Source organism: Bos indicus, chromosome X, assembly GCF_029378745.1.
Source record: "Bos indicus isolate NIAB-ARS_2022 breed Sahiwal x Tharparkar chromosome X, NIAB-ARS_B.indTharparkar_mat_pri_1.0, whole genome shotgun sequence".
Classification (NCBI taxonomy): domain Eukaryota; kingdom Metazoa; phylum Chordata; class Mammalia; order Artiodactyla; family Bovidae; genus Bos; species Bos indicus.
In genome coordinates, this window is record NC_091789.1 from 151000907 (window position 1) to 151014319 (window position 13413).

Consider the following 13413-nt stretch of genomic DNA (forward strand, 5'->3'; position numbering starts at 1 on the left):
CATCGCATGGAGTAATGCTGCCCTCTTGTGGCCATGTTTGGTAACAGCGACTATAAAAGCTGTGTTGACCGGCACTTAATATTCCCAGACTTCCCTGGTGGCTCAGACGGTAAAGTGTCTGTCTACGATGCGGTAGACCCGGGTTCCATCCCTGGGTTGGGAAGATCCCTTGGAGAAGGAAATGGCAATCCACTCCAGTACTATTGCCTGGAAAATCCCACGGACAGAGGAGCCTGGTAGGCTACAGTCCATGGGACACGACTGAGCGACTTCACATTCACGTTAATATTCCCAAGCTCTGCAGGGCTCCAAGTACTTCTGCCCTCCTACGAGTCTCCTATGGCTGTTCAGTGAACAAGAACTCAAAACTGGGCAGATGATCACGAAGTCAATGTCAACAGGTACCTTTAACTTGCACTCGTTAAAAACATATCACATAAAATGATCTCAACACAGTCAAACATTAGGGAAAGGAACAATAGACGGGTTCCAAACAGGGAAAGGAGTCCGCCAAGGCTGTATATTGTCACCCTGCTTATTTAACTTCTATGCGAGTACATCATGAGAAACGCTGGGCTGGAGGAAGCACAGGCTGGAATCAAGATTGCTGGGAGAAATATCAGTGACCTCAGATAAGCAGATGACACCACCCTTACGGCAGAAAGTGAAGAGGAACTAAAAAGCCTCTTGATGAAGGTGAAAGAGGAGAGTGAAAAAGTTGGCTTAAAGCTGAACATTCAGAAAACTAAGATCATGGCATCTGGTCCCATCACTTCATGGGAAATAGATGGGGAAACAGTGGAAACAGTGTCAGAGTTTATTTTGGGGGGGGCTCCAAATCACTGCAGATGGTGACTGCAGCCATGAAGTTAAAAGACGCTTACTCCTTGGAAGGAAAGTTATGACCAACCTAGATAGCATATTAAAAACCAGAGATATTACTTTGCCAACAAAGGTCTGTCTAGTCATGTCTATGGTTTTGCCAGTGGTCATGTATGGATGTGAGAGTTGGACGATAAAGAAAGCTGAGCGCCGAAGAATTGATGCTTTTGAACTGTGGTGTTGGAGAAGACTCTTGAGAGTCCCTTGGACTGCAAGGAGATCCAACCAGTCCATTCTGAAGGAGATCAGCCCTGGGATTTCTTTGGAAGGAATGATGCTAAAGCTGAAACTCCAGTACTTTGGCCACCTCATGCGAAGAGTTAACTCATTGTAAAAGACCCTGATGCTGGGAGGGATTGGGGGCAGGAGGAGAAGGGGACGACAGAGGATAAGTTGGCTGGATGCCATCACTGACTCGATGGACGTGAGTTTGAGTGAATTCCGGGAGCTGGTGATGGACAGGGAGGGCTGGCGTGCTGCGATTCATGGGGTCGCAAAGGGTCGGACACGACTGAGCGACTGCACTGCACTCATGGCCCAGCAATCTCACCTCGAGGCATATACCTGGAGAAAACCATAATTTGAAAAAATGCACGCACCTTGATGATCATAGCAACACTCGTCACGATGTTCAAGATGTGGAAGCAATCAAGCTGTCCACCGACAGAGGCGCAGATGAGCAAGGCGTGGAATACGACTCAGATGAGGAAGCCGTGGTATCCACACACCGTGGAATATGACTCAGCCGCAAAAGGAGAAAGAAGCCTGGTGCACTTAGCATAACAGAACCACTTTCCTGGGGTGAAGAACGCGCAGCATCAGGGATTATTAGCGAGAGGCAAACCAGATTTCAATGCAGAATCACTTGGCACCGGTCAGAATGGCCGCTGTAAACAAGTCCACAAACACTCCGTGCTGAAGAGTCTGTGGAGGAAACAGAATTCTCCTCCTACCACCCGGGAACGCAAATGGTGCCTAGCACTATGGACAACAGTCTGGATGCTCCTCAGACAATTAAAAGGGAGAGAGAGAGACAAGGCAATCAGAACAGTCCCTAACACCACACACAGCAAGAATCTGCAAATAGCCTAAGACCTAGATGGAAGGACAGGTTCTATGAAATTCTTAGGGGAGGTACATGCGGGACACATTTTGACATTCACCCCTTGGAATAATGGGGCTTCCCTGGTAACTCAGCAGCTAAAGAATCCTGCAATGCGGGAGACCCCTGGTTCGATTCCTGGGTTGGGAAGATCCCCCGGAGAAGGGAGAGGCTACCCACCTCCAGTATTCTTGGGCTTCCCTGGTGGCTCAGCTGGTAAAGAATCTGCCTGCAATGCGGGAGAGCTGGGTTCCTTTCCTGGGTCGGGAAGATGCCCTGGAGAAGGGAAAGGCTACCCATTCCAGTATTCTGGCCTGGAGGATTCCATGGACTGTATAGTCCACGGGGTCGCAGACAGTCAGACACGACTGAGTGATTTTCACTTAGAAGAATGAAAACTAAACCCAAAACGAAAACAGGACCTAATTAACCTTAAAAGCATTTCCACAGCCAGGACATCCTCAAGGAAAGAGAAATCCTTAAAATTGTGGGGGGGAGGATCATTTTCAAACAAAGATACCTGCCAGAAATTCATCTCCAGAACATACAAACAGCTCCTACACCTCAATGTCAAAAACACAACCAACCCATGGAAAAAAAAAAAAAGGGGGGGCCAGAGATGGAAATGCATATTTCTTGCAAGCAACTATAGAGGTTGCATTAGATCCATGAAAAGTGCTCGGCACCAGGAATTATAAGGGAGAGGCAGATCAAATTCCAGCGAGGTATCGCCTCACACAGCTGAGAATGCTCATGGTCAAACCCTCTACACACACCCAATGCCGCAGACGCGGTGGAAGAGCACGGGGCCCTCCTCCTGGGCTGCTGGGAATCCAAACAGGTGACGGGCGTCACGGGGGACAGCGTAGGGGGCGCCTGAAACAATGAAAGCCAGAAGGAAACGGGAATATTCCCCAAGACCGTACACTAAGACGCACTTCAGGAAAGACCGAGGTCTAAATCGGAGGACACAGAATGTGAGCTTCTGCACGAAAATACAGTCAGGACAGCCTTGCCGTCCACTCAGAGTAGGGAAATATACACCCAAAGTAAGAAAACAGGATCTGCTGCTGCTGCTAAGTCGCTTCAGTCGGGTCCGACTCTGTGCGACCCCATGGACGGCAGCCCACCAGGCTCCCCCGTCCCTGGGATTCTCCAGGCAAGAACACTGGAGTGGGTTGCCATTTCCTCCTCCAATGCATGAAAGTGAAAAGTGAAAGTGAAGTCGCTCAGTCGTGTCCGACTCTGAACGACCCCATGGACTGCAGCCTACCAGGCTCCTCCGTCCAGGGGATTTTCCAGGTAAGAGTACTGGAGTGGGGTGCCATTGCCTTCTCCGAAACAGAATCTAGTTAACCGCAAAAGAATTTGCACAGCACGGGGAATCCCACATGAAAAGATAATGCTCAGAATGGCAAACAATCTTTGCAAACCAAGATACCCACGGAAAACTTGTGTCCGAAACACAGAAACAGCTTGTGCGGCTCTGTGTCAAAAACACACACACACACACACACACACAGACACACAAAAAACAAGAAATAAAGGGGACATAGATTGAAATGGGTATGTCTTCCAGAAGGCAGAAAGATTGCATTAGGGACATGTAAACGTGCTGAGCATCACTGCTTATTAGAGAGAGGCCACTTAAAAGTCTCGTGAGGTATCACCATACACCTTGCCCATCTTGTGAGAATGGGCATATCACAAAATCTCCAAAATAAACACTGAAGAGGGTGTGGAGGGGAGAGAGCCTCCCTGCACTGTTGCTGGGAGTGGGAATCGGTCCATGCAGGAGGGAGAAGAGTATGGGGGTCCTTCAGAAAAGAAAACAGAGAAGCATCTTAGGACACGCTCACCCCGACCATGGGCACAGAGCCAGAGAAGCCCCAGGGTTTCCAAAACATAGGTACACTCGGGAGATCACAGCCGCGCCAGGAAAATAACCACGACACGGAAACAGCCTGAGTGTTCGGGGACAGGTGAACGGGTAAAGAAGAGGGGGCCTCACAGACACGACGAACCATCAAGTCACCCACGAACGAGCAGGAGAGAATGCCATGTCCAGTGTGAGAGAAGGAAGCAGAGATGATCAGCCCTAGAGAAGCCAGGCAGACAGGGAGAAGGAGACCACTTGTGGCTGGAATCTAACAATGGATACAAACTGCTTTACCCAATAGAAACAGACGTTGGAACAGAGAAAAGAAACTTACGCTTATAAAAACGAGAAAAGTTAGTGATGATGGATCCATTTAGAGTTTGCTGATAACACACACATTTGTTCATGCTGAGTGGCTCAGTCGTGTCCGACTCTCTGCGACCCCGTGGACTGTAGCCCATCAGGCTCCTCTGTCCGTGGGATTCCCCAGGCAAGGACACTGGAGTGGGCTGCCATGCCCTCCTCCAGGGGATCTTCCCAACCTGGGGATCAAGCCCTAATCTCCTGCATTGCAGGCAGATTCTTTATCCACCGAGCCACCAGATTATAATATAATCAAACAGATGATCCAAAATGACCTACTGAATAGCAAAACGGCGTCTACTGAACACACTCTAACCACCTATATGGTGGAAAAATAAAGAAGAGATAAACATCTATGTATAAGGAAATCCAAGTTCCTGTACCCTTGAAACAAATACAATATCGGAGGAATGAAGCGTTCTCCAAAGTAAACTAACATTTCTACTACAAAAAGGGGTTAAAAAAAACAGTTTCTGGAGAAATTCTGCCACCTCGTGGCTGGGCTTTGTAACGACACATATAAAAGCTGCGCTTGCTGTCATTAAATTGAGGGCAGGAGGAGAAGGGGACGACAGAGGATGAGACCGTTGGATGGCATCACCGACTCCATGGGCATGAATTTGAGCAAGCTCTGGGAGATGGTGGTGGACACGGAGGCCTGGCGTGCTGCAGTCCATGGGGTCGCAGAGTCAGACCCGACAGAGCGACTTTTACTTCACAACCCTCTTGAACAATCGTGAAGAGGTTCATTTGGATCCACCACACAGAAAATGAACAATGAGCCAAAAATAAGAAAAAAGCATGTGGGCACAGACCTTAAATGCATTTTGACAACTGACGACATCGAAAACGATAGAGAAAGAGACTCTCAGAATGGAAAAGAAATTTTTTCTAACCAAGATACACACAAGAAATTCACCTCCAATTGCTACAAACAGCTCACACGTCTCATATCAAAACCACAAAACATCAGAGATAAAAAGGGTCCAAAGATAAAAATACATATTCCTTCCAAGAAGGCATACAGAGGGCCATTCCACTCACGAAAAGTCACTCAGCATCACTAATTATTAGAAGGTACTCAAAGACAATGAGGGATCTCCTCACACCGGTCAGCACGACCATCATCGAGACATTCTACCAAGAACACGTGCTAACAAAGGGCGGAGAAAAAAAGGAAATCCTCCTACACGTTTGCTAGGGAACTAAAGCAGGGCAGGAATTGTGAAAAACAGCAAGGAGCGCCCTTAGAACACTAACCCTCCAGAAAACGTACGACCCAGCAGTCCCACCTGTGGGCTTAGATCCAGAGAAACATCACGATGCGAAATGACACACGCACCCCTGTCTTCAGGACGGCGTGATTGACAAAGGCCACGAAAGCGAATCGACCGAAATGTCTGTCGACAGGAAAATGAAGACAGAGTGGGGCCCACCTCTCCCCTGGAGCACAACTCAGCCACACAGAGGACAGAATAAGGCCACGGAGAGCAGCATGCCCCGACCAAGTGGCCGTCACACACGGGGAGGGAAGGAAGTCAGAGACGGGGAGACAAAGGTCCTGAGATGCCTCCTACACCTGGATTGTAGATATTCAAGCGGACGAACTAATTACACAACAGAGACAGACTCTGAAACTGAGAGAAATTACCTATAAGTGTCACACACACACACACACACACACGCACACACACACACAAGCTGTAATGGGGATGGGGTTATTTCAGAGTTTGGAATGGACATATTCCAGTTCCCATATATGATGTGATGATCAAAAACACCTGCTGAACACCACAGGGAACTCTACTGAACAGACGCTAATTACCTAGACGGGAAAGAGAGCCTGAGACAGAAGGACGGATGTCTGTGTATAAACGAATCAAGTTCCCGTACCCCTGAAACTAATGCAACGCGGGAAAGCAGCCGTGCTCCACCGTAACACACAGGCTTCCCCGGCGGCTCAGATGGTAGAGAATCTGCCTGCGGTGCGGAGACCCACAAGGCTCAATCCCGGGGTCAGGAAGACCCCAGAAGACCTGCGTTCCATCCCTGGGTCATGAAAAGATCCCCTGGAGAAGTGATTGGCAACCCACTCCAGTATACTTGCCTGGGAAATCCCATGGACAGAGGAGCCTAGACTCTTGAGAGTCCCTTGGACTGCAAGGAGATCCAACCAGTCCATCCTAAAGGAGATCAGTCCTGAGTGTTCATTGGAAGGACTGATGCTAAAGCTGAAACTCCAGTACTTTGGCCACCTCATGCAAAGAGTTGACTCTTTGGAAAAGACCCTGATGCTGGGAGGGATTCGGGGCAGGAGGAGAAGGGGACAACAGAGGATGAGATGGCTGGATGGCATCACCGACTGGATGGACATGGGTTTGGGTGGACTCCGGGAGTTGGTGATAGACAGGGAGGCTTGGTGTGCTGCAGTTCGTGGGGTCACAGAGTCGGACACGACCGAGTGACTGAGCTGAACTATATATATTAGTATAATGAATAATCAACAAAAAGAAAACAGGACCTCATCTACCTGAAGAGCATTTGTTCAACAAAGAAAGCCCTGAACGAAAGAAACAGATAGTGTTCAGACTGCAAAAAAAAAAAAGTATTTGCAAATGAAGACACTCACAAGAAATTCAACTCCAAAACTTATGAGGAGCTCATGCATTTCAATATGACAAACACAGACAACCCAAGAAGGAAAAAAAAAATATATATATATATATATATATATGCCAAAGATCAAAATGGATATCTCGTCCAAGAAGGCATACAGGTTGGCATCAGGCCCATAAAAAGATGCTCAGCATCAGTAATTATTAGAAGCAAATCGAAAGTGCAATGACGCATCCCTTCGAACAGATCAGAATGGCCATCTTCAGAAAGATCTACAAAGATTAAGTGCTGCAAAGGGCAGGCGGCAAGCGGAATCCCCCGCAGTCTTGGTGGGAAGCTAGACTGGTGCAGCAAACGTGGCAAACGGCATGGAGGTTCCTTACAAAACTTCAGCATCCAGAAACCGTACAATCCAGTAATCCCACCTCTGGGCTCAGATCCAGAAAAAAAGTCATGTTTCAAAATAACACACGCCTTCCTGTTTTCAGGGCAGCACAATGCACATTGGCCAAGACACCGAATCCACCGAAACGTCCCCTGACAGGAAAACAAAGGCAGATCTCTCTGTGCAAGAATACAGCTCACCCGCAGAGCAGAACGGAATAAGGCCGCTGCCAGCAGCCTGGATGGACCGAGTGACTCCGGTACCAAGTGACGGAAGTCAGAGAAAGACAGCTATCATATAACCATGACGGGGGGCTCTGGGTGTTCACACAAACGAACTAATTTACATAACAGAGCCAGACTCTGAAACGGAGTAAAGAAACTTATGTGTGAAAGTTGCTCAGTCGTGTCCAACTCTTTGCGACCCCAAGGACTATACAGTCCACGGGATTCTCCAGGCCAGAATACTAGAGTGACTGGCCTTTCCCTTCTCCAGGGGATCTTCCTGACCCAGGGATCAAACCCAGGTCTCCCAGCATTGCAGGTGGATTCTTTACCAGCTGAGCCACCAGGGAAGCCCAAGAATCCTGGAGTGGGTAGCCTATCCGTTCTCCAGGGGAATCTTCCCAACCCAGGAATCGAACCGGGGTCTCCAACATTGCAGGAGGATTCTTTACCAGCTGAGCTACCAGGGAAGCTCAAAGGAACTTATGACTACCAAAAAAAAAAAAAAATGTTATATGAAAGTGACAAATGAAGGGTTAGGAATGAACATGTACACACTCATATATACAGAATTGATGATCCAAAAGTCTGTGCTGAATTGCACAGGGAAGTCACTGAGCATGATGTAACTACCTCTGTGAGAAAAACAACCTAAAAAAGAATAAACCTCTATGTATAACTGAATCAAACTCTGGAATACCTGAAAAAAAAAAAAAAAAAACCACCAGGTGGAAACTCAACTCTGCTGCTGCTGCTAAGTCGCTTCAGTCGTGTCCAACTCTGTGTGACCCCATAGACGGCAGCCCACCAGGCTCCCCCGTCCCTGGGATTGTCCTGGCAAGAACACTGGAGTGGGTTGCCATTTCCTTCTCCAATGCATGAAAGTGAAAAGTGAAAGTGAAGTCGCTGAGTCACGTCTGACTCTTAGCAACCCCATGGACTGCAGCCTACCAGGCTCCTCCATCCATGCGGTTTTCCAGGCAAGAGGACTGGAGTGGGGTTCTGAGTATTAGGGAAACGCAAATCAAACCTACAACAGGTAAATCATCTCGCACCGGTGAGAACTGCCATTATCAAAAACTCTGCAAACATTAAGTGTTGGAGAGCTCGTGGAGAAAAAGGAGCCCTCTGCAGTTTTGGTGGGAATGTGTACTTGTCCAGGTATTATGGAAAACGGTATGGAATGTTCTTTAAAAACTAGAGAGAGAGCTATCGCACGATCCTGTGGTCCCGCTGCTGGGGCATACACCTGGAGAAAACCATAATTAGAAAAGACACGCACCCCCCCAGGATTCATCACAACACTATTCCCAACAGCAAAGACATGGAAGCAACCTCAATGTCCATCAACAGAGGAATGGAGAAAGAAGATGTGGTGCATATATAGGGTGGGATATTAGTCAGTTGTTACAAAATGAAATCGTGTATATTTGCATAACCGAATCCCTTCACTGTAGAGCGGAAATTAATGGAACATTGTAAATCAACACGACTGCTGTAACATTTCAAGCAACCTAGATGCCCATCGACAGACAAATGAATAAAGACTCTGTGGTACATATATACGATGGAATATTACTCCGCCACAAAAAGGAACGCCTTTGAGTCAGTTCTAATGAGGTGGAGGAACCTGGAGCCTGTTACACAGAGGGAAGCAAGTCTGAAAAACAAATATCGTATACTGAGACATACATATGGAATCTAGAAAGAGGGTACTCGTGAATGCATTTGCAGGGCATCAGTGGAGATGCAGACATACCAGACTTACAGACCCGGGGAGGTAGGGAGAAGGAGAAGGTGGGAGGTACGGAGAGACGTACATCACCATGTGCGATGCAGATAGCCCATGGGAATCTGCGGGATGACTCAGGGAGCTCAAACCGGGGCTCTGGGACAACCTAGAGGGGTGGGAGGTGGGAGGGAGGTGGGAGGGAGGTTCAAGAGGGAGGGGACGCAGGCCAACCGATGGCTGATGCATGCGGATGTGTGGCAGAAACCCACACAATTCTGCAAAGGGATTATCCTTCAATGAGAAATACACAAATGTAACTCTCAAGCAGGACGCTATGGGAGTGGGTGGGCGGCGTCACCTGTAGATGGCAGAGAAGAGCTCCTCGGACGGGATCCCGAAGGCTTTCAGATACTGGTTCCTCCCTTCCCTGAAAACGAGGAGGAGACCGTCACTCAGGCCCCGAGACGTCACTGCACTCCGTTCACGCGGCCTTGCACTCACAGACCTTCCCCTGGCATCACAGACGGCCTCCGCGGGAAACGAGTAACCCAAGACTACTCGGGAATCGCTTTCCACTTTGCAGTTCCGTTCAGTCCAGTCGCTCAGTCGTGTCCGACTCTTTGCGACCCCACGGACTGCAGCACGCCAGGCCTCCCTCTCCATCACCAACTCCCGGAGCTTGCTCAAACCCATGTCCATGGAGTCGGTGATGCCATCCAACCAGCTCATCCTCTGTCGCCCCCTTCTCCTCCCGCCTTCAGTCCTGCCCAGCATCACGGTCTTTGCCAGTGGGTCAGTTTTTCACATCAAATGGCCAAAGTGTTGGAGCTTCAGCATCAGTCCTTGCAGTGACTCTTCCCTGTATTTCTATTATTACTCCATCAGCTCCACCTCACACCATCAGGCATTAGATCCGGGAGCTTGGAGACCCGCGCGCTAAGAAACCTAGATCCAGGAGCTTGGAGACCCGCGCGCTAAGAAACCTAACACGTTGCTTCCTGGGACGCCCGGAAGCCAGCCCGCAGGCGGCCCTGGGGACTCGCGGGCGCGGCTGACACGCACCTGACTGCCTCCGCCAGGTGGCGCCAGCAGACGTAAGCGGTCCTGCCCGCGTACAGCAGCATGTCCCGCTGGGACCTGGGGCTGCCTCTCACCAGGTAGGTGCTGGCGAGCTCCGTGTTTGCATACACAGCTGAAAACAAACAGAAGGGGCGGGGGAATAAAGTTAGACACCCAGGCATCGCCAAGATGCCAACATTGACGCTGGCAACTTCCTGACTGCAGACGTGATTCTTGCCTGGGACGGTCTGCACCCCGACAGCTGGACCCTCGTCCCGAAGGACCGGCTGGCCTGTGGTGCAGGGGCTGCGTGTCCTGCCTGCCGCTTTCAGCCCTCGTAAATCCCACGGAAAGATCCGATGTAGCAAACGGAAAGGGCCAGCGAGCCCCAGTGTTGCTCAATCCCTCAGTCGCCTCCGACTCTTTGCGACCCTGTAGACGACACGTGATACATGTCCGTGGGGCTCCAATCCTTTGGCCACCTGCTGCAAAGAACTGGCTCCTTGGAAAAGACCCTGATGCTGGGAAAGATTAAGGGTGGGAGGAGAAGGGGACGACAGAGGGTGAGATGGTTGGATGGCATCACGGACTCGATGGACATGAGTTGGAGCAAATTCTAGATGGAGGAGGACAGGGAAGCCTGGCGTGCTGCTGTCCATGGGGTCGCAAAGAGTGGGACACGACGGAGCGACTGGACTGCACTGAATGCGCTCACTGTTTCTGCCCAATCTGTACCTGCCGAATGCTTGCGGGGCTCCAAGGGGTCCCCAGGGCGACAGCGTTGCAGCCGGAGGTCCTGTAACCTGGTCTCTGAGCCGAGCATCCCAGCGTCTCCAGCCCGGCAGGTTAGCCCACATCCTGACGTGCCTACCCGAGGGTCTGCAGGTACAGCAGGCTCCTCCTGCCCCCAGGAGCTTCCCCTTGAACGTCCGCCATCCTCCGCAGGTGTGTCCTGGCTGGACCGCAGCCCGCGCTGGGGGTGCCAGTGGGGGAAAGGGAGGGGGCTGCAAAGCTTACTCACAGGGTGTGACTGCTTGATTCCCAAGCCCACAGCCATCTGAGTACCGTCAACCCCCAAACAACGTCCTCCTGTTCAAGTTAACTCACTTTCTCTGTTTGCACCCCATAAATCCAACGGGGACGCAAGTCCTTGCTTCAAGGAGAAAGCCCATCACCCACCTCTACCACTGCCCTCCCACCCACCCCTATTCTGCCAGGCAGTGGTCCCTACACTTTGCAATTTCACAGATTCTCAAGATTCTTAAAAAAAAAAAAAAAAAAAATCTAAGTGACTGATATAGGGCTTACAATTTTTAATTTTGCAAAGAAGGGGCATTAAAAGTAAAAACTGGCAAGGACCATCTTCTGTAAGAGGAAAGCAGCTTCAATACCAAAACAAGAATATGATCTTAACACAAAGGGCAACCCTTGAAAAGAAGCAGTTGAGCATGATGGAAAAATTACTCCCGGGTAACTTTTCGGTCACATTTCTGTCTCGTTCCTTGGATATTTCATCAGGGTTTCAGTGCAAACACCAGCCTCTGGAAACTTCCTGATCCACAGTCAGCAAATGACAACCCGAATTTGGTACCCGGTTTTGGCCATCTGTTTTTGCCAATAAAGCTTTATTGGAACCTTGTTCCGTCAACCTGTTCTGCTAAAGAGCTTTATTGTAACTCTGTTTCACCGCCTGTCTGTTCTATAAAGCTTTACTGGAACCCTGTTCCACAACCTGTTTAGTCAATAAAGCTTTATGGTCACCCTGTTCCACCACTTGTGTTGACAATAAATCTTTATTGGAACCTTGTTCCAGCATCTGTCTGGCTAATAAAGCTTTATTGGTACCATGTTCTACCACCTGCCTGGCCCATAAAGCTTTACTGGAACCCTGTTCCACAACCTGTTTGGTCAATAAAGCTTTATGGTCACCCTGTTCCACCACCTGTGTTGGCAATAAAGCTTTATTGGAACCTTGTTCCAGCATCTGTTTGGTCAATAAAGCTTTATTGGAACCTTGTTCCACCACCTGTCTGGCTAATAAAGCTTTATTGGTACCATGTTCTACCCCCTGCCTGGCCCATAAAGCTTTACTGGAACCCTGTTCCACCACCTGTTTGATCAATAAAGCTTTATTGGAACCCTGTTCCAACACCTGTTTAGTCAATAAACCTTTATTGGATCTTTGTTCCACCACCTGTCTGGCCAATAAAGTTTTATTAGGATCAGCCCCGCCCATCTGTCTGTCTCCAGCAGCTCTGATGCTCCAAAGGCAGAGATGAGTGTCATCTGCAGAGACCTCGTGGCCGGCCTTCCAGGCTGAGAAGACTTACTCTGTGGCTCTCTCCAGAAAAATAAAACAGAAAACTGTGCTGAAAGTGCACCTTTAAAACGCCTTCTTCCAAACAGCCAGGGTGCTTACCTTTTCCTCCCCTCACGTCGGCTTGCAGCAGCTTCAGGGACACACAGGTGTTCAGTAGCAGCTCTGTCCCCTGGGGGCTGGAGCCCAGACGTGAAGACACTGCTGCTGAGTCCAGGGGCTCCAGGGCCTCTGCCAGGAGCTCAAACACCCCCAGCTCACAGGCAGCAAAGAGAACCTCGGGGCAATGAAGACAGAGTCAGCTTTAGTTCTCCGAAGACTCGCACTCTTCAGGAGGGTGAGTCAGACAGAGAAGGGAAAATATCATCCGACATCCCCTTACATGTGGGATCTGTAAAGAAATGACACAACCCAACTTACAGAATAGAAAGACTCACAGACTTAGAAAATGAACTTATGGTTGGCGGCAGAAAGGATGGTCAGGGAGTCTGGGATGGACATGGACACACTGCTGTATTTAACATGGAGAACCAGCAAGGACCTGCTGGACAGCACAGGGAGTTCTGCTCAGTGTCGTGTGGCAGCCTGGGTGGGAGGGGAGCTGGGGGAGAATGGACGCATGGGTGTGTATAGTTGAGTCCCTTTGCTGTCCACCTGAAACCATCACAGCATTGTTCATTGACTATGCTATGCTAAGTCACTTCAGTCGTGTCTGACTCTGTGTGACCCCATAGACGGTAGCCTACCAGGCTCCCCTGTCCCTGGGATTCTCCAGGCAAGAACACTGGAGTGGGGTGCCATTGCCTTCTCCGGTTCATTGGCTATACCCCAGTATAAAATTAAATGTTTACATT

General features: G+C 49.5%; 1 protein-coding gene across 3 annotated transcripts in view; it reads right to left on the reverse strand.

Moving 5' to 3' along the window:
- The window catches only part of ASMT (acetylserotonin O-methyltransferase), a 51979-nt gene that overhangs the window by 35689 nt on the left and 2877 nt on the right, over positions 1 to 13413 (reverse strand). Inside the window, exons 2-4 of one of the 3 annotated variants that reach the window (XM_070785202.1) lie at positions 12662 to 12836; positions 10246 to 10375; positions 9542 to 9610 (exon numbers count right to left, since the gene is read on the reverse strand). In XM_070785202.1, coding sequence (XP_070641303.1) covers positions 9542 to 9610; positions 10246 to 10375; positions 12662 to 12836 — 374 coding nt within the window. Of the gene's footprint in view, positions 1 to 9541; positions 10208 to 10245; positions 10376 to 12661; positions 12837 to 13413 lie in introns of those variants that run through there. The other 2 variants (XM_070785201.1, XR_011565438.1) reach the window with 2 other exon arrangements.